Source organism: Heliangelus exortis, chromosome 15, assembly GCF_036169615.1.
Source record: "Heliangelus exortis chromosome 15, bHelExo1.hap1, whole genome shotgun sequence".
In the NCBI taxonomy this organism is placed as follows: Eukaryota; Metazoa; Chordata; class Aves; order Apodiformes; family Trochilidae; genus Heliangelus; species Heliangelus exortis.
This window is the reverse complement of record NC_092436.1, coordinates 300,099-321,721: the sequence shown is the minus strand read 5'-3', so window position 1 is coordinate 321,721 and position 21,623 is coordinate 300,099. Positions and strand designations below refer to the sequence as shown.

Genomic DNA, 21,623 nt, shown 5'->3' with positions numbered 1-21,623 from the left:
CAGCTGAATAACGAGCACCAGCATTGCTTAAGAATATTGTTTCGAAAATACAAGCACAGACCAGCAGCCTTCTTCCCGGTCCTTTCAGAGGGCTCCATCTTCAGTGTATTTCCATGTTAACAAGTGTCAAGTCCTTTCTTCTTTATTAACTAGAAAAATTATTGTCTCCATTGTGCATGAATTATAATTACGTATTCATAACTCCTGCAAAGTTTTTCAATATATCACACCATTTAAATGCATCCACAGGCCACCTGTTTGTTATGCAACACACATAGGAGCTGCATCATGAAATCCATTTATTCTCAGCTTTTAAAAATCCAGGAATGAGCCTGTACAATACTAAAAGCATTAGCTGTCCTAAGCAGGAATCCATTTGCAGATTAAATTCTCCAAAGGTCGGCGTGTAGCTGTCACAGCTTTCCAAACCCCGAGGTGTCCACCATGTTATACACTTTGACATCTCTTGAAGAGCTAAGATGCTTTCCACTCCATTGATTTTTGCTTCAATTAGAATAGTTTTAAGGGCCCCTCTACACCAGTTTCTGAGGGACCTAAGCAGTGTGTTAATAATAATTTAATCAAACCTTGAATCTTATGCTCAGCATAAAACTGTCTTCACCTCATTCGTTTTACATTCACATCCATCAGCCCTAGACCTATTTTTCTAATTACTGGTCTGGGTTAGAACATGAGCCTCAGTTTTTTAACTGTTAAATACATTATTAGACAACAAAACTTTTTAAATGTGTGAGAATTATCTCTATTGATTAACTGATCATCAGAGTTGTGCCATCACTGAGGCTCTGTTTTCAACCAGGAGCCACATAAGAAAGCTGGGGAAGCTGTAACCTATCTCTGGGCTGGGTTCCCAATCACACAAGCATTAATTAGTATGACTTCAGGAGGACCAATAGTTTACTGGATTAAACAGAGATCAAGAAATTGGGAAGTCAGGTCCCAGGCAGAGGGCGAGCTGCAGCCCTCGCCTTCAGCAATGACACAGCACAAGGGTCAGGACCTTGGGGCAGAGCACAGAAGAATCAGTTCATTGAATGCAAAGCAGGGGATGGATTCTGCCTCCCAAAGGTCATATGATAAACTGATCTACTTGGCCTTCCCCCCCTCTACACCCTGTTGCTGATGCAAGCTGTACACAACCAGCAGCACACCAGTAACCAGTACAGCCACACGCCCAGCCCGGCTCAGGGAATTGCTGCTCTATGGGCTGATCCCCTGCATGCTGATCCCTGCTCCACAGACAGGAGCTTTTCCTGGAGCCTCTGTAAGCCTGCTCAGACCTGCACACAGCAATATCGCTTCAGGAACTATATCGTTCTCATTTCAGGCACTGGCAGAGGAGTCTGGTTCCTGGCACAGCTCTGCTGAAGCCAAAGTTTCTTCCTGACACCAAATCATTGAGATTCCCCAGCTGTGCAACTGCAATGGTAACACTGTGCTTCCAAGGAAAGCTTGTTATGAACCATTTCTGCCTCTATAGGTGAGCTAGCCATAACATATTCATTTTCTCTACATAATTACTAAGGTTCATTATTGCTAAATACACCGCAGAACACACATGACACCCCCCAGAATGGGATACAGAATATTGCATGAGGGTCCCAGACTTCAAGTGTCCTTTAAAGGATACAGTGTGAAGTGTTTGTCACATGTTCCTTGCATCAGAGATATAATTAGCTTAAATACTTACAAGGTAAATAGGATTTGCCAGTTCTGAAGATTAAGGCCACATGTTACAGCACCAGTGCATCAGAACCCATTGGCCACAGCCTATGTTAAGGAACAAGTTTTTGCTTGCAAACTGCCACTCTGTGCAGCACTGCAAATGAGATCTGGGGTGGGTGCTAGATCCTTTGGCTTTGTTTTTTAACTGGGCTAACAAACTCCATCCACTACATGTGACTGGAAACCTAGAACTTGACTGGCACAGGGTGGGTATCCAGGTCTGAAACACCATCAAGAGACACTAGTGCAGGTCTCCTGGGGACTTGGAGCACTATATTTAGAGCACACAGCACTGTAATACATAAATACTGGCTCCTTGCCCCAAAGTGCTTAGAGTCTGCTGCAGCGAAATGTGATATAAGGGGTAAAGAGGATGCAAGATGACACTGAGGCATTGTCCATGAGATAACCATTATAGGGAGCCTAAGGCTGATAACTAAACCTAGTGATCACACAATGGAGCAATAAAAGCAGCACTTTTTTTTTTCTCTCCTTGGATTTCCCTGTTGATTTATTTCCAGTTGCTGAAAAAAAATCTCTGAGCTAATCCCACTATTTCATACAGAGATATAACTCTTTCATATTAGGTTAGCTCACCATATAGGAGGGGAACACATGAACTCACAAGTGCATTTGAGTGGAACAGATATTGGGACATTGTACTGAAGGTCGCCAGCTTGTCTTGGGCTGACTGAACACCTCAGCCATGCACACCCCTTCTCATCTGCTGCTCATGAACCGTAGCAGACACAAGCTGGGATCTCAGACCGGCTTCAGGGACCCACTGGTGTCCCTGTGAGGCACCCAGAAACCATCCCTCATTGGCTCATAATAATAATTGGCTTAAATAATATCAGTCATCAAGCCAAAGGAAAAACACAATTCCATGAAGCAGAGATGACAATCACACACTACTGTAATAAAGAAAAAGGTGTAAAGCAAAACCCAAAACACCTGGAAAGCTCTCAACTAGCAGTCTGCAAACTGTTCACTCATCAGAAGCAACTAAAGGGGAAACTGGGATGTTTCACTGCAGAAAGATGTTTGTAATTTAATGTATTTATACTGAGCATTCAGATGCTTCCTGACATATCCTGGGATGAGATATTATTTGTGAGAATGACTGTTTAGCATTTATTTGTTAAATTAGCATTAAACACTCAAATTTTGCATGGCCCCAGAGGTGGATTTTGTTTGGAAGCATGTGTGCCAGCACAAGACACCAACACATCAAGGACATTATGGCATTTTGTATCCTGAACCACAATCACTCTACTGCTTTCCTTCAATTTGAACATGGAGTACATCAAAAAGCAATGAAATCACTCTATAAATGAAGGTAGGGCTGCCCACATCTTGTAACACAAGCCCAGTAAGTTTTACAGCATTGTAAGCTTGGTGCTGGGATTATTGCTTTATAGAAATCATTCTGCTTGTCCTCAGATGTTGTGTAGTAGCAGAAGAGGTTGTTGCTGCAGCTAGCTGCAGCTTGGCCATCCTTGTAAAATGGAAAGCACAAAGGCTAATCAGTCAGACAGGATTAATTCCCCAAAGAAAAGGAAACTGCATGTCTGGCAGAGCAGGAATCTTGACCTGCACTGGGATTACCTGAAGTTCTGCAGCCACTGGGAGGAGGGATGGGGGTCTCTAGGCCAGGCTGGTAGATAACACAAACCCAGCTAAAGCAAAATAAAGGAGTTTCTGGCAGCAACAGTGAAACCTGGACAACCAAGAGAGCCTGGAAGTAGTGATCCACATGCCAAATATTCCAACATTCACAGGAGTTGGTAATTTTTTTTGTAATACTTCACAAAGGAACAACCAACACAGGGCAAGGGTCTGACCACTTGTAACTGTGTTCCTTCCCCAGCTGCCCTGGCAGAAGGGGACAGTCAATAACCCAAGTCTGAAACCCAGCCAAGTGCTGGAAAGCCAGCGTAGCCTCACGTGTGCTCCAGTTAACGTGGAATGTATCTTAAGCATGAAACTATTTTGGTATGGGAAAAATCACAAGGAGGCATCCCAACAAGCCCTGATTCACCCCTCTTTGGTGTGGTATGGCCATGCATCCCATGGGCACGGCTGGCTGGGACAGGAGGTGGGAGAGCATCCCAGGCTGGGAGAAGCTTTCTCTCCCGCATGGTTTGCAGTCTTCCGATTTCCACTTTTGAAAGTCTCTGGGAGGAGAGCTGGGATGTGAGGATCCCACAAGGATCTAAACAAGGTGGAAGAACACCACACAGGCAGGACAGTGAATGGCTGAGGACGTCGGCCAGGTCTGTGCTTCCCTGACACTAAGGAGGGATCAGCCTTTCACAAAACACAAAACCAGTTGTTCTGCTAAAGAATAACTACAGAGTATAACCTGGGGGGGGAAGACACCATGGGGACCCTTAAAAGTTTGCACAACTTCTCACAGCGCTAATGTAAAACTAATATTTGTATTTGTATGCTGCTAATATTGACATGTAATCTACCTCATGTAATTTGGAAAAACAAGCCTGGAAAACTGTTTGTTAATAAAAGATATCACGTCTTATTAACATTCATATAGTAATTATGAAAACCAAAAATCCATCTGTTAAGCAGTTGGCAAACAAGACAAATGACTGTGTTATGTTAAACAGATTATAAAATGCCTGAGGGAAGGAAAGGTAATAGACCTGACCAAACCAGGGATCCAGCAGCAGCACAGGGGTCACATGCCAACATAAACATGTGCACGTGCTCACACACATATCCCCTTTCCCAAAGCCTTCTCCTGAATCACATATAGTAACAAAATAAGCAGCGAGGTCAGCAAGTATTATGCATAAAAGTCCACAACGAAATGTGAGAATGTGATCATTAAGATTTTGCTGTCCTTAAAAACAAACAAACAAACAAAAACCTTCCTAAAAACAGAGCCGATCCCACCAAGATGAGACTGGAAGAATATGCAAAATAACATTAAATTCAATTGCCTCTGTCCATGTGGGAATCCTGTTACTTTAATGCAATTCAATAAACAAAATTGATTTAATTCTTGCCATGTTTTTGAATGATTCCTGAACATTTAAAGGAAGAAACATTTGGGCATGGAGAGTAATTGATTCATTAGCATGAGCATCATCAGTCCACCAGCATGTTCTCTGGATGTTCAGTGCAGTGAACACCCCATTCCTCATGCAATATATATGCAAAACTGGATGCCAACTCGTACACAGTCTTAGCATGACTACTCACCTAAAACGAGTAATTGTGTAATTAAAAAAAAAAAAAAAAAAAAAAAAAAAGAAAAAAGAAAAAAGGCATTTCAATACTTTATTTCAAGTGATTATCCCAAGTTCACACTTTTAGCAGTTCTCTCCACCTTCTCAGGAGCACCCCCACCCATGTTGCTGCAGAAGGATGCTAAGGACACCCTGCTCCTGCCCAGGGGAAGACACCAGCACCTGCAGCTCCTGGGCACCACCACCTTGTCCCAAGAACTTTCCACTCTCTAAACCCTTTCATTCCAACCTGCCACACCCAACCAGAGCCAGTTATAATCCTGCTGACTGTGGAGTCATTTTTGCTCTATCCACACACCATCCCATGCATCTTCTGCCAACAGACTATGGCAAAGAGGTTGCAGTGCTCCATTTTCCTGAGACACAGATTTATGGGAACAAACTGCCAAGGGATATAAAAGCAATGTTCCCCTCACTCCTGCCCTCAGATAATCTGTGTCAGAAAAATATAGCTATGACATTCTATCAAAAACATTCTCCGTAGTCTCCCCAGCCTGACACCCATGAAATTTCATCAGTGTGAATTTCATGGCTTTCAAGTTCAGGCAACATGGAGAGTGATGTCAAACACAGCAAACCTGCAATGCCTTTCCTCTCAAGGACAACTACCCTTGAAAAATCACGAAGTCAGCAGAAAAAGGAGCAGGTAAAGATTTGAGAGCATCCTGGACAGCAGAGGAGTGTAAATGGACTCGTGTGTAGGCGATTTGTTTGCTGTGTAGGTGTGTGCGCTCAGGGTACAGCACCCCCAGAAGAAGGAGGGGTTTTTAATCAATTGGATTGTTTTCTTCCCCAATTATTCTGTCACCTAAGACTTCAGATTAACAGTGTGGGTGGAGAGAAGCCTAAACTGCTATTAGGTTAAACAGCAAAGTCAATAAGCCTCTTTCAACAGAATAGCATCTAACTATGGGGCAGTGGGTCACAAAATGCACCTTGATGCTTTTTTCTTCATAGTGGTTTTGTTGCCATCTGCTTGTGAGTTGCTTGCTTCCCCTTTCATTTCAGCTGAGGCACGCTGAATTTAAAGGCAGAATCAAGGCAAAAATGAAAGGGAAGCCTTTTCAGCAGCTCCTGCTTTTGAATGCGTTCATTTTGTTGTAAAATTTCCACTTCAGGCAGGTTACTAAGAAACCAGATTAAAGAGAAATAACACCAGCGTGCAAGCTTGTATTGACTGGGTCTGCACACATGCATCTGCCCCATTTTCAGGGGAAACTGAGCCAATAACTCACACTGCTGTGCAACACTGCATAGAAAGAGAAGAAAAAGCAGCCAGCAGTACTGGGAACAAATCTGCACAGGGACAAAAACTGATGATGAAGTACACAGGACTTTGTAAGAACTCACTAATGTAAGTGATTAATTATATTGCTGAATCCGCATTGCCCAGACAAGAGGTGGCCTACAACCCAGCCAGCTGACCACTCTCAAATCATATACTGGAAAAGAAGAAAAAAAGAGAAGTGTGCCGAGCTGTATACTGGAAAATGTATTACCAAGTGCCATGAACTCACATTTGAAAGGAACTGCTGATTGAGAATAAATCCACCATATGGCTTTACAAAGCTGATAGAGCATTTATTTCCTAAATATAGAAAGATGAGCCTATGACAGCCTGTTTTTCTTTTACAATCCAGATTAGAAAATTATTTAGAGTCTACTATGAAACAATTTGTTGGGCTGCCATCAAGTAGTCACTGGTGTAATACAAGGCTTTTCAAGTAAGAGCAGGGTCTCGTGTATAGCAATTACACCTGCACAGCTCCACCACAATACCAAAACACATGAGGAATTGCTGAGAATTTTTTTTTTTGTGACCTTGCTTCCAGCAAAGATGAAAGATGAGAGATACTGTACTGTGGCTGTGGCCTGTGCCAAAGGCAGCCCAGGGTACTGGGGGAAACGGATTGGGCAATCCCACCAACACACAGGCAAAGCTGTCAGTGGTGGGGAGAATAAATAGAAACAATTTCTCAGTTTTTTCTTCCACGTGGGTCACCCTGACTGTACTCACCATCCTGCCATCCCCTAAAGTGCTTATAATATAACTCCATCTAAAGCCACTGCGGGATCTGCAGGGAAGCTCAGCCCCCCAGCCAGCTGCTCCCCTTCTCCCCCACCCTGGAGCATCTCTGGCCATGCAACTCCACAACCTCCATCAGGTCTCTGCAGAGTGGGAGGGACGACAGAAGGCACCTATGTGCTGATTTAAGCACTAACTAAATATAGATGAATCGGGAACACTGGGAAGCTGCAGCTGAACCCATCTGTAGCGAGCAAAATATAGTCACAGAACAGAAATATCCCTAGAGCCTTGGAAATATGCTCTTGATTCTGCTTTTTCTGCAGTTGGAGCTGGTTTGACAAGCAGACCTGCAGGGAGCCAGAGCTCCGGGGAGCCTGGAGCCCCCCGGCTGCGCCGGGACCCCAGTGAGAGCGGGACGGTGGCGATTGCCCAACAACAACGGGGGGAGCAGAAAAATCGTTTTAAAAATCCTCCGCCGTCAGGATGGGACACCCGCAATTAACAGTATTTAATCCCCTCAGCAAGGGGGGGGGTACAGCGGGTTCAGCAAGGGCCGGACCGCACAGACCACTCCCGACGGGCCAGGGTGGGGAGGACCAGGACCAGGACCGGCACCGCGCCCTCGCCCGGCAGCCGCCGGCACCGCGCCCGGACCGGGGGTGGGAGGGACCGGGGGACGGCCGCTGGGACCCGCTCCGCCTCCCCGAGGAGGGGCTGGGACCGCTCGGCTGCACCGTCCGGCTCCGGTACCGGGGAACCGTGCTCCCGGCACCTGGGGTGGTTATTGCGGCAGTGAGCAGTGAGTGACACGGCCAGGTCTCGCCCCGACCCCACCTGAACAGGTCAGAGGGGTCCCGCTAGGGCAGGATGATGAATTCCCTTCGGATTGCTGCTCAGTGCCATGCCCGTGGGAACCGAAAACCGAATCTCTCAACCCAACAGCTCTGAGAGAATACAAATGAGGTCACGTTTCAGCCTGAGAAATGAGTGCAAATCCATGTACTTTTGTAACAACAAAAGCTGATCTCCAGCTCGGGCCCTGTCTGAGCCCAGGTGCTACGAGGCTTTTTTTTTTTAAAAAAAAAACAAAACAACAACATAAAACAAAAACCCCTCCAAAACAACCAACCTACTTCAGCGCAGTCACGTTATTTGTGGCTGCAAACTTAAAGCAGTGTATGACCATGGCCTCAATATGTAAACGTTCATACTATCAGAGCTTATTTACAGATACAAAGCACTTTTATCTTGCAGTAAGAGGTTTAGAAATGCCATTGGCTAAAATTAAAAAAAATGCCACCAAGGAACCAGACTGTCCAGACAGCCCAAACTGGCCACAGCCAAAGCAGAAACCCTAACCCGCAGGTACCTGCACAGATACATCTGAGCTTCTCAGGGGCTGACACCACAAAAAAGCAGTTTCTAGTTTTCTCCATCATCTGTTTTTTTGTTACAGCCTCCTGGACCTGCAGCACCTCACGCCTTGGGTACCACCTAGGAACATAAGACAGGAGACTCCCTCCTGAGGACACAACAAGCTGAAGCCTGTGACCAAGTAACAGAGCACAGACAACTCATCCAGAGCCAATCTTCCTTCTCACCTTTGACTCTCCCGCCCCTTACAAAAACCAACAAATTTTAGCATATGATCATGGAGAGAGATTTCATGCTGGGCTATGAATGAAACAGTAGCAACTTTCAAAGTGGCTTGTACACTTTTTCCCCACTGAAAGCACTCCAAGAATATCACCATTCAGACAAAAAGCATGGATCTTACCATTACTCTATTCTGTGGCAAAAAAAAAAAATAAAAAAAAAAAAATTAAAAAAAAAAAAATAAAAAAAACACCAACAAAAAAATTATACTGAAAGAGCGCAATTGCAAGAGAAAAGCTCTCTGACAGCTGAAACAGCCTTCTTCCTATTTTTTTAAATCCTGGAGCTAGTAGAGAGCAAAATAAAGCCCTGTATGTATATATATATGAATAATGAAAACATTTTTTTTCCTAAGAGGCTTTGAGATGGACAGAGTAAGGAAAAAAAAAAAAAAAAAAAAAAAAGCAAAAAGTGGAAAGAAAATGCAATTAGTGCAGCCGGGGAAAGATAATTCCAGCTCCTGAGTTACAGCAAAAATGCAGGTGTACCACTCATCCCTAATGGAGAAACCAGCCCTGCCTGCACCTCCAACCCCCCTGAACACCAGTAACCACCTCCCAGCAAACAGCAGTGGAGAGAAATGGATGGATCAGATACAAGGCCTGCAGCTCATGAGGAGGAGAAGAGTTTTCACATGCCAGGCTTCATTTTTACATTATGACTAGGATTTTGGACAGGGAATTTGCCTTTTTTTTTTTTCCCTTAGCAACAACCCATTTCTTCATGGCTGCACAAAATTAACCTTATTTACTGCTATGGAAAGAGCAGGCGGCTGCATTCCTGCACAAGGCTGATGTTCTTCACTAAAAAGCAAAGGCTGATCTGGCATTCAGACTGAGAAATTAAAGAACAGCTAAATCAGGAAATGCTATTATTGTAGGAAGCTCAATCTTAGCTCAGTGTTCTCCATCAGCCTTAAACTAATGGTCTCTCTTCATGTAATTATAGACTATTAGTTACACCAAACCATATTTGCATACTTACACAATATTACTGTACCTCTAATGCACACACCACTCGGCAGTATTAATGATGCTTCAAATTTAATTCATGTGGGGTTTATTCTGGGGTAATTCAGGACTTCAGTGAAGCTCTCACCAACTGCTGGTGCTGATTAACTCAGCCACAGCAATGATTCACCAGGAAAACAAACCCACTTGTGGTCAACACAGCAGGGATAGAACTGACAGACTGATGCTAACTGTGAGGGCCATCACAGTAACAAAGTTAAAGGAAGGAACAGAAAATTGTCTCTTTCAGGTTCCCTCCAAGCCAAGGACCTTGGCTGCCAGCTAGTCCCTGGGCTGTTCCATGCCACCAGCAGTTCAGCCCATGGCAGCAGGAGCTTTCTGACACCTTTTCAACACTTCTCTTCACCCTGTTAATTGGCTTATTCTACTGATCTGAATATGACAAGAAGTAAAACATGAACTTAGCTTCTGTGGTCACCCACAGAGGAATCCTCTGTCTAACACATCTGAGGAATTGATTATTTTTATTTTTTACATGCATCACTCAACAATATTCCAAAGGCAAAAAACTTAGCCTAGAGGCCCCCCCCAAGGTAAAAAGCTTAGTTTTAAGGTGCCTCTGGCTGAGCTTTCATGTTAAAGACCCCTAAAAAAGCTAACCCTCCAGCTTAAGGGCACCTTTGAGCTAAGCTTTAAAATCAGCTCCAACACAAGAGATCAAAGATCCTGGCCTTTGTGTCACCTCTGCTAGAACCTCCAAAAATGCTACTGCAAAGTCTGGGCACAGACTGAGAAATGCAGAACTGTCAAAGGCTTCAGAAAACAGAAAATGACCCTCACTGGAAACCTGGGAGGAGCAATGGGGCACAAGGGTTTTCTCCTGTGTGTCTCCTCCCACTCAAAAATCTCAAATCAACTAATTTATTGCTAAATTAGAAGAGCTTAGAGACCAGCTGGAAGGGAGTAAGATTCCTGACCAAATCTGGCATGGATGAAGATCTTTTGTAAGAATCTCTGTAATAGATCAACTCTACCAATAAGCACAGCTAATCCCACCAGATGACTCCTAAGGGACTGTTCGTTTTTTTCCCCTAACTCCATCCAACATGCCACTAAGAAATCTACCCACATTTCCTTCCAGCCCTGACCCAATACTCTGATTCTGGAGGAATGCTTGCAAGCCCAAGCTGCTGTGCCAGCAGCTCCCGGGAGCACAGAGGACACAGGTGAAGCTCCAGATGCACATCCCAGAGGACAGCCGCCACCGCCACCGCCACCACCACCACGTCCTAGAGCCGGCCAAGAAGTGAACTGAGGAGAGCCAGACTCAGCTCACAGCCCGGGGCAATTCTACAGCCAGCCCTTTGTTCTCCATTCCTGCAGCTGCGAGTCGGGACCTTCCCGTGCTCCCTCCCCGCTTGTTGTTCTCCAAAGTGAGTCACATCTGAAACGGAATTGCTCCTCCTTTCACATCTGCAGCTGACAGCAGCCAGGATGAAGCACGGCAGGGTTTCAGAGCCCTTGGCCACCACCAGCAGCTCCTCCCGTTCCTATCACACACACACGAACCTGCTGCACCCATCACACACCGTCTCAGTTTGGAGTGTCTTGGACACAGAAAGTTTTCCTTTATTTCTATGTTTTCTATTTCCCAAGCAAGTAGAAATCTCCCCACAGCACAGTTGGAAGCTGTTTTACTCCCCGTGAGAAAGAAAACCAGCCAGAAGCAGAGTTCCTCTGCCACGATTAGTGCTTGGGCTATGCCTGCTCCTAACACACAGCTACTGGCTGAGTAATTCTAAATTATTTGCATGAATAAACAATGTGCAGCATGAAATAGAAAGTGATTCGAGACCTTCAGGCTAACTCAGTGTCAACCAGATTTGGAAAAATTTGGAAGTTACTGAAGATGTATTCCAAGTTGTTGGTCTGTCAAATTAATAATGCAGTTAAAGACCTCCTAAGCACAGCGACAGATTTTAAGGATAGAAAATAGCTATTATATGTCTAAATAGCAACTAAAGTGTCCAAAAGCAGAACAGCTAGCATTTCAAGCCCTGCTTAGAAAACTGCAAAAAATATGTTTTTGTTTAAATTCTGGAAGAAAAACATACACAAGTCAATGTTTGGAGACTTCATGACCTCAGAGCACTCACTTCCCATCTTTGTGCTTGCTTCCTTGTCTGCAGGAAAGGATATTGTTTTCTTAATTCAAAGGCTTTTTTTCTGAAGGTTACTTAGCTAAGGATTTGAATGATCTTTGATATCCTTGAGTTGAACATGTTGCAGAAATAAAAAAAAAGTTTGCATTTAAGAACCCCAGGCAGTTATTTGATCAGTATGTATGTATTCATTCTGAAGTGTTTTATTTTGTAAACGTACATCCCAAGGCTGCCAGCTGCTGCAGCCTGCCCATAGCAAGCCTGATACCAACACACATATACTTCTGGGAAGGCACCAGCCCCTCTCTCATTTAACCCTCTTTTCATACCACATAATAAATGATAAAAAGCCCACAGTGCTAATTCCACAATAAAATACATCTTTGGATCAATTTTCAGTGCACGCACCACCACGAGAACAAGGCAGACCAAATACCTTGTTTGCATGTTAAGTGATGTACCAATAAATGCTTTTCTGCAACAATATTCCACAGATACAGCTCAGGAGTCAGTTATGGTCTGAAGGACAGTCTGTGGACTCAAACCCTCAAACCTCAGCTATTCAGCCAAGCCACAGTCACACCTCTAAGGTCAACGGGACACAAGCGTGTGCTCCTGAGCAGGACTGAACTCAAACATGGGACACCAACCCACGAGTGACCCCGTGGACACAGGGAGATAGGAGGGGTGGGTTTCCTCATTAACCAACTCTGGTGCATGAGGAAAAGCTTCTGTGGCTCCAGGCAGGGGAGCAGCCGTGGGGTGGAATTTTGATCCCACGGAGCTGTTTGGGCAGTGGCAGATGATTCACAGCAGACACACGCAGAGCCGTGTCACACGGGGTTATCAACCAGCAGGAACCAGCACTCCCCACGGGAAAAGTCCCACGGGAGTGGGAGCGCACACAGACCCGATAGTTTGCATTCCTTCCCACAACATACAAAGTTCAAACGCTGCTGAGAACATTCCGTTTATCCCGAAGAGCTGCAGAGCCCTTTTGCCAAGACCCGAAAAGGAGCTTTGGGGAAGGAGGGGAAGGGCACAGGTAACCAAACACAGCAAGTGCTAGACACGGTTTTTTTCTTTCGTTTTCTTGGGAACATGCAGACGAAATAATAGGCCACATTTACAAACTACATAAACCTGAAAAACGTGCAGAGCTATAACCAGAAATTCTTCCCCCAGCCGGTTCTGCTGCTTGCCCGTTTGCACAATCAGTGCAGGGATAACCATGAACGCAGCAGCACTGTCAGGAATAACCCAAGTCATGCCCTGCTGAGCCCTTCTCCTGCCTTCTCATCCTCCTCCCGCCATCCACCGCAGCCTATAGCAGCCGCTTCCCCCCCTCGGAGCCGGGACCCCCGGCGCAGGGGGCTCTGTCTGCCCGCCCCCCCCCCCTCCCGCGTACCTTCCGCGTGGCAGCTGGCGGAGAGGATGGCGCTGGGCGGTCTGAAGATATACGGCAGATAGCGCGAGAAGCATTTCATCTTCCAGCACGGTAATTGAAAATTTTAAAAAATAATAATAAAAAAACAATAAAAAGGAAGGGAAATAAACCCACACAACGCTAAAGAAACATTAAAAAAAAAAAAAAATAAAGAAGGATATCACGCAACCCTCTCCTCAGTCCATGAGGGTTGTCCGGGGCCCGGGCAGCCTACATGGTGGTCGCTGGCTGCGGGGGGTGCCTGGCTGCCCGCGGGTCCCCATGGCCCCGGACCCGCCGCGGCCGCAGCGCTCCGGCCCGGCCCGGCCCCGCCGCATCGGGAGGCGCGGCCCGGAGTGCTGACTAAGGCCGTCCTGCCCGCGAACACACCCCCGGCAACCCGGCACCGCGGGGGGAGCGGAGAGGCCCGGACCCCCGCACGGTGCCGAGGGGGGAGCCGGCGGAGCCCCCATCCCGCCCCCCGCAGCCCCGGAGCCCAGCCCGGCACCGCGGGGGGACCCGGTACCAGCCCAAGAACATTGATGCCTGGCTGCTCCGCTGCCCCCCGCCCCGCGCCAAGCACAGCTCCAGAGCTCCTGCCCGGAGGGGCCCGGGGGCCTCTGCCCCTCACTGGGGGCCACAGCCGCCCGACCCCCGCGGCTGCGCAGCTCCGGGTGCTCGGGAAGCATTTCCAGAGCAGGCAGCAAGCAGCAGGCGCCGGAAAGGCACTGATCAAACCACAGCATGCAAGTCAAGCCATGGAGTACAAACACATTTTGCTATCGTATGAATTCCTCGGGGGCTTTGCTCTCAGTTCGTTCTTCGATACTCAGCTTAACCTGCAGCGTTTAAGTGCAACAGATCTAGATCAATATTTCCACCGGGTTTTTTTCTTTTCAATCACAACCTACTCTTTCCGGCAGAAACCTTCCTTCCACAGCCAAGTGGCCTGCTGCAGCCTGCCCAGGTGCACAGGAGGCAAAATATCACAGCATCAGGAGGGCAGGTTTGAAGGAAATAAAGTGCTAAGCTGCTGATGCTCACACCCCCCATTTTCCTGCTGCTTAATAACTCCTCAGACAAATTTTTGGTTTAGGACCAAACCACTCACTATCCTTCCCTGCTGTTGTTACCTCATATGGAGCACTGGAGCATTTGGCTGTTTGGTTTCATCATCTGGCTGCAGGCTTTATAATTTCATTGCTAATTAGCAGGTGATAGCACAAATGCATTTACACCAATGAGATAGAAAGCACCTGTGCCAGTGAAGAGAAGAGATTTTGGTTTCACTTGAGCATCTTGCTCTTTACACTCTCTCTGGATGTGGAAAAGCAATCCCGGGCTTGGCTTCAAGCAATGCAAAGCCTTCCGAGAGAGGATGGCTTTCTCTGTCTGCACCACACACAAGTGAAGGCTGAAGATTAAGTATATTTGTGTCCCAAGTCCATTCCAAGAAACAAGATATGAAATAAAGAGTATTTTGTAAAGCACTCTTCTTGGAAAGTCAGATTATGTGTCCATGTATGATGCTGATTATTTAATATATTATTTATTTTTATTACATTTAATATAATAGACTGGAACTAGAAACGATGTCTCAACACAGCTGTTTAGCTGCATCCAGAAACCACATCAGATTTACTTGAGAAAGTGGTGTCATCTCCAGTTGAAATTACAGATGCAAATTAGGTGTGGCATGCATAATTAAACCACATAATAGATGTGAAAACTGCAGCTACATAGCTTTAATGATCACAGCATCTCAGTTACCACTTTCATAATAGTGTACAACAAAACCTGGGAAAGAATGTGAATTTGCAAGCAGCTTATTGAACTAATGTTCTGGAGCTGGGATGGTTTTAGAGAAGGTTAGGGCAAGCTGAGAACATGCCTGAGAAACCATGCACCTTCAAAGGAAAAAAGAGTGCATTGCTGGTCTAGATGGGACCTCTTCTCAGCCTTACAAGACTGCACTTTTAAAGAAGGATCACACTTCAGGCAATATAACAAAATAAATATATCTAATAGGCCAGCTCAGTTCCTGCATTTATTAATATCCACATGAGGAGCTGTGATCAGTTGCACTTTTAGCAACATTTCCCCAGGCATTGCTCCACTGATCAGCAAGCTCCTTCCCCAGCACTGTTCTCAAGCCCAAAACCATTCAGCTGGAGGGATGAAATGCTACAAGTAGCAATGTCCACACTCTGGCTTCAGGCAGAAAACACTGGCACAATCCTGCTGGTGTAACTAAGTCCAGACAGGCAGCACCCTCACATGCTGTGTTCCAGATACCAGCCTGCCCATCCTGTGGTCAGTCCGCAGGGTGATCCCTGAGAATCCAGCTCCAAACAAAACATCACAGACATTCACATGGGAATGCAAACTCACTGCAGCAATACAAACCAACCTGCTCTGCACACGGGAAGACTGGATTTCATCACTGTGTGCTGGGCCTCCCCATGGCACAAAGCCACTGCCTTCACTGGGAGGGTTAAGAGATGAGGGGTGTGATGAAGGATTCAGTTATCCCTGAGGGATAAAGAACATATAGAGCATAAAGGGGAATGGATTTAATGGATTAATGGCTGATGCAGTAAGAGAAAGGAAGACAAAAGTGTGAAATGAGGATGAGAAAGAGTAGGAGAATGCCCGGTAGAAAGTTTAATGCAGAACAGTCATAGAATGAACAGAACTGAATTAATAAATTCAGTTTCAAAGACAGAAAAATTTAATGTATTTTTCTTTTCTACTGTTCCCTGTTTTGCAGTCCGCATGTTAGCTCAATGCTGAACAGATGTGCTTGGAGAGACAGAAGTGCTGGGGTGACTGAGGAGCACAAATAACCCTGAAAGCTGTGGAGTGTGAAAGGGGACGTGCTCCTGAGTCCTCCAGCTGCATGCATCATTCCCTTCCACACAGATACAGATCTGTAGAAGTGTATGCACTGCAACTTATTTTAACTCCAGGTACAAGAATGAGCACCAAGTCATACTTATGTTACTCAGAAACAGAATCCAACTGATTCCAGTAAAGGATGTGTAGTGGGAGAAGCTACCTCGGAATTCCCTGAAAACTTCTGTAAGTAACAGCCAAAAACCAAAAGCAAATCTATTTTGAAGACTATTTAATATACGATTAAGACATAATGCCTCCAAATGAATTTTCTGGATCAATAGGTAATTGTAGAGGTCCATCTCTTTCAAACGTGTAAGCACAGAATGAAGGCAGAAACCAAGAGAGTGTGACTTAGCTCTTTGCCAGCAGTTTCCAACAATACATGAACACCCCCTCTGCACATTGATTAGGCAAGATATACATGGCAAACAAATTATTTTTGACTGCAGAAACAAAAGGAAAAATAAACTTACCTTCTGTCACCCCAATATCTATAGTTCCTTTCACTTGACAAAAGCACCACAGCACATCCTGCATGAGGTTTCCAAATCCTGCCAGGGAAAGACATGCAGAAGGGAGGTAAGATACAATCACACTGGTATATAGCTTGTCCTTTTGTGAACAAACACACACATACAAATTGGCACACGAATATCTGCAGTCCCTGCATGAAGATAAATATTTGCTCACCTGGTATCATTCTCCCACACGAAGTGCAAAGCTAACACTGTGACACTGAGAGCATGATGCCTACGTTATGAATTGCCTGTCTGTCTGCACTCCCCGTGCCATGGCAGGGCTGTTTCCAGCACGGAGCAATCGGAGTCATTCCCCTCTCCATCACTGGCAGCATCACAGAGTCAGGAGGCCCTGTAGTCATGGGCTTTGTCACAGCCTCTCTTCATCAGAATACTAATGTCCCCAGTCATTCCCAACACTGCTAAAGATAGACCAAAACAGAGAAAAAGAACTACTCTTACTACCACAACAATTTTTTTTTGTTGTTTTCCCAGTTTGTGGTTAGTGTAGCTGTGAACTGCTTAGCAATGAGCCCAAGCAGAATGAAGCTGCTTTACAGCACATTGTAATATTATAACCAACGTCTGCCTGGAACCAGAAGGGCACTGCAGTTGATTTAAAAGAATGCTACAGGCTTTTCTGTTATAAGGCGTATCATTAAGCTGTAGCTCTCTCAACTCTGCTTGCTGCTGTAGCAATATTCTGTGTTAAACCACTCCAAGAAATTAGGATTTTATCAACTGCTGCTGCTCATTTTCTTGACATCTCTGCAGAATTTCCCTTTCTGTAGTGCAGTTTTCACTGTAGCACAAAAAAATCCGCTGCCTCAAAGGACAACTTGCTTCCTTTTATCCTAACACACATTCTAACTCGAAACAATTTCCAGACATGAAGAAAGCCACACAAAAGAGCCATCAGGACAGGAAATGTCATCTTACCCATTTTACACACAGGTGAAACGAGGCACAGAAGCTGAGAGTGTTTCACGGGCAGCAAGCACGGCACTGAACTCAGACAGGGGGTCCTGCTGCAGACTTGTTAATTGCCTGGAAAAAAAAAAAAAAAAAAAAAAGGAAAACATGGGACCTCCCTGTCAACTGTTCTGTCCCCCTGGAGTCTCCAAAAAAAACCAAAACAAAACCCAAAAGTGAAAGTGTTTGTAAAGAATCACAGCCCATTCTGCTTTAAAATTGTGCTGTGCAATGTGGAGGAGGGGACCCAGGTGCTGTAGGCTCTGCTGCTGGCTCCTCAGCCTGGTTTGGCTCCAGGAGAGTTTCTGTGGGAGATAGTCTGCATCTGCACTTGAGAGACATCGCTAATAATTGACTCTCTGTAATTAAGCATTTTGGCAGGTCTCACATGGGACTCACCAGCAGGGGCTGACAGAAGCTAGGATTTCTAGGTTTCATCCAAAATCGGTAGACTTCTGTTAGCAGTATACAGAAAAATTCCTAAAGTTTAATACCTGGCTATGCAACTCCTGATAATAAATACTGCACAATAGCATCATGCTGAGTATCAGGGGCTGCTAGCTCAGCCACTCAGAGCTTTTTAGTATGGAAGAACAAACCAGCAAAAACATTAGGTTTTCCTATCTGCTTCACTAGGTACCCATCAGAATTCTGGTATTCAGTCACCATTTATATGACAGGAATTACACTGGGAGTGCTTTAGGGTCGATTCCTCACTCCTTCAAGTGGGCAGGATTCTCACTGTTTAATAATTCTGGAGTTTGAGGGTGGACTCATTCCCCAGGAGAAACACTGCTTTTTAACTCAGAAGGTGATCTGCCAGATGTTTCCACATTCATTAAAACTTGAAAAAAAAATTAAGAAATGCAGAGGTTTCTTTTCCAAAACCCAGGTTGTTCAACTAGCTGTGGTCTTAACTGAAAGGTGCTGTAAACAGCTGAGCACCAGCATAGGTAAAAAAACCCTGCAATGCTAAAATTACTTACTTTTGCAAACAACCAAGTTCTTCAGATTGCCAGGAAGATGACTTCTAAGGGAATAGGTTTCCCTGGCTCATGTTTACTCAGACTTTTCCCTGAAGGAGAGGAGGAAGAACATTTATGCAAGTTAGTTCATACAAATCAACAGCTGTTATAGCAATTTTTTTCCCGCAGAGATTTGAAGTGCAAATTATAAAAACTGGAAAGCAAATATGGCAATCAAGCCCCTCTGGGATAAGAATGCTTTATATGTAAGATTTTCTTTGTATAGTCACGACAGCAATAAGACCTCAGGTTCTCTACCTGAGCAAACCAGTGAATAAATACATCTTTTTCTAACTGTTGTAATAAGGCTTGTGCTGTTGTTATTTCTTGTTTGTAACATTTTTATTAGTTCTCGTGTTGCCATGACAGGAACTCTGTGCAAATTAGACCCTCACTTTGATAGTTTTTATTTGGTAGCATTTGTTACTGGAGACAGCCAACATGGCTTCACTAAGAACAAATCCTGCCTGACAACTTTGGTGTCCTTTTCAACCTGAAAGAAAATGAGTCATGAAGGTATAGCAGAGGGAGAGCATCGAGTCAGTTTCATGTGACAGTCTGTTAATATTGGTGGGATCAGGTGATGGAGACAGAGAACATCTCCTGGTGTGTGAGGTTATGGTTGGTACTAGGGAAAAGCAGTGGGAGTAGGAATACTGTTTACTTCCCAGCGCATCTATTGACACATTGTGTGCTCATAAAACAGAGTTAACTTGTCTGTGCATCTGTTCTCAGTGCAGTAAAGCTGAGCTCATTTGTTGTTAGTTATTGCTAACATCTCAGCTCCCAGGAGAGCTGTTACACACTCACTACTATTATCATGCACAAAGCTGTTCATAAAGCATTCACTTCTGCAGAAATATATTTAAAACTGCATTTAAAACATTTGTTTCCATATTATGATTTTCCCCAGTTTTTCACAATGTAAATATTATGGGAATTTTAAAACAAAGAAACAAACAAACAAAATACCCACAAGAAAATCAAGATTAGGTGGCCTTCATTGTGGCAGGAGAAACATGTAAGTGAAATGAGGCAGATTTCTTTTTGTATCTGTCTGTGTCAGAAAAGAGAGTGCTCCTATTCCAGGTGTAGGCAGAGCTGAGGAAAGGGAATGCATGGAGTGAGGGTGGTGCTGAGGAACACCCCTCGGTACAGCTCTGAAGCTGTCTGCATTGCCTTTGGAGCTGTGAGTGTAACAATGAACAGGCAGTACCCATACCTAAGTCCTGTTGGCTGTGGAACTGGGACTTGATGCCTCCCAGGCATGGTTCATTCTTGAGGATAAAGGTAGCAAACATATCTGTCAAATATAAACTAAAAAAAAAACCCAAACCCAACCCCCAAGCCCTAACAGAGCTCGTCATTGTGTAGCTTACCCATCTCTGCCTTCCGCTTTTCCAAAGCCAAAGACAATGTATGATACTGACACTCTTTCAGATGATCAGCTGAAGACAAGGATCTTTTTGTGCACTGACACCCTTCAAGTTGTATCAGTGGAGAAAGAATCCCCTCTTATGATATTTCTTAGGCAAATCTCATCTCTCATGACTTTTATGGGTCTTTCAGAGGAGTAATATATTTCTTCACTGCCCCGCGGGAGGGTTTGCAATCTGTTTAGTGATAGTCAGTGGTTTGATCCCCAGCTGGAAGAGATGAGTCCTTGCTTCCCTTCCGTTAGACGGGTCACCTGACACCGGGACAGCTTTGCCCATCCGGAACAACCTCGCTCCTTGCTTGTGGGCGACCCAACGCTGCTGGAGGAGCCCTGGTGTCTGCACCTCTGTGACACGCTGAAGGGAAGAGGCTCCAGGAACTGATGCTGGGGATGGGGGATGTGTGGACCAGCGGCTCCCCACGAGCGGGCATCACCTTCCCCTGATGACTCCGGATGCAAGTATCTGAAACAAGAAGTTATTGCTCTCCGTGTGAGCCCGTGAGCAATGAGCATCGGTCACCTGTGAACAGAGCATCGATCACCAGTGACCCTCCGTGGCTGACGGCAGAATTGCTGCCTCTGGGTTCAAATCCCGCCCGCCAGAACAGACTGGGTATAGGGAGCTGCAAGGGATTCTGCTGGGCTGAAACTAAGTGAAATACTCAGCATAGCAGTTTTAAGTTCGATTAAATCTCTATATCAATATCCATATTGTCAAAAACGCTGACTCCATGTTTAAAAATTTTATTGAGAGAGATATAAGTAAAGCAGCGCGCTGCAGCACGCTGGGTGGCCGTAGCCGTAGCCCCACCACCGGCTGGCAAGTTCAATAAGGTAAAACCGGTTCTTTATACTTTTCATAAACCCCTTCCCCTTAGTCTCTTATCAGTTTATCATTGGTTTTCATTTTGCGGGCTTTCCCAGCACTGGTTCTTGCTTCGCGGGCTTCGCTCTGCTGCTGAGGGGAATGGTCACTGACGTCCCTGTTTCGCGGGCCTCTGCGGTCGGCCCTTCCTCCTATTTTTCTGGGTTTTCCTCCTTGTAAGTACGCTTAAACATACACCCCAAAATAACAGGATACAACACGCTATCTCAACAAACTGACCAAACAAACATTATTAAATTGAAAGATACACTCAACAAAACAATAAACTATTTTAAACCCTTATTTTTCACACATATTCAATATTTTGATCAAGCATCCACTTCAAAATATCTCTGATTCAGTAGAAGCTTTGGGCACTCCAAGTTCACTTCTTTTAGGGCTTAAGGTTCTAGGAAATACGTAAACATGGCTAAACTTTTGAAAGCCATTGCTAACAACTGTTTGGTAATTGAAACAAAAATATATTTGGCTGAATAGATAAAACCCTGAAAGTGTAAAAGAGAATAAAACTACTTTTTTTTTTTTTTTTTTTTTTTTTTTTAATAAATTCCATGGCAGCAGTTCGGTGCTTTTCTCCCTGAGACTTCTGCAGAGGTTCTGGTGGGGGTGGGAGGGAGGGATCCC

At 45.0% G+C, this 21,623-nt stretch overlaps 1 protein-coding gene across 1 annotated transcript in view; it reads right to left on the bottom strand.

Annotated features, from left to right (window-relative positions):
* Positions 1–13,620, bottom strand: part of PPP2R2B (protein phosphatase 2 regulatory subunit Bbeta) — a 56,776-nt gene extending 43,156 nt beyond the window's left edge. The window contains exon 1 of the mRNA XM_071758633.1: positions 13,245–13,620. Coding sequence (XP_071614734.1) covers positions 13,245–13,323 — 79 coding nt within the window. The 5' untranslated portion in view covers positions 13,324–13,620. The remainder of the gene's footprint in view (positions 1–13,244) is intronic.
* Between the last annotated feature and the right edge of the window lie 8,003 nt (positions 13,621–21,623).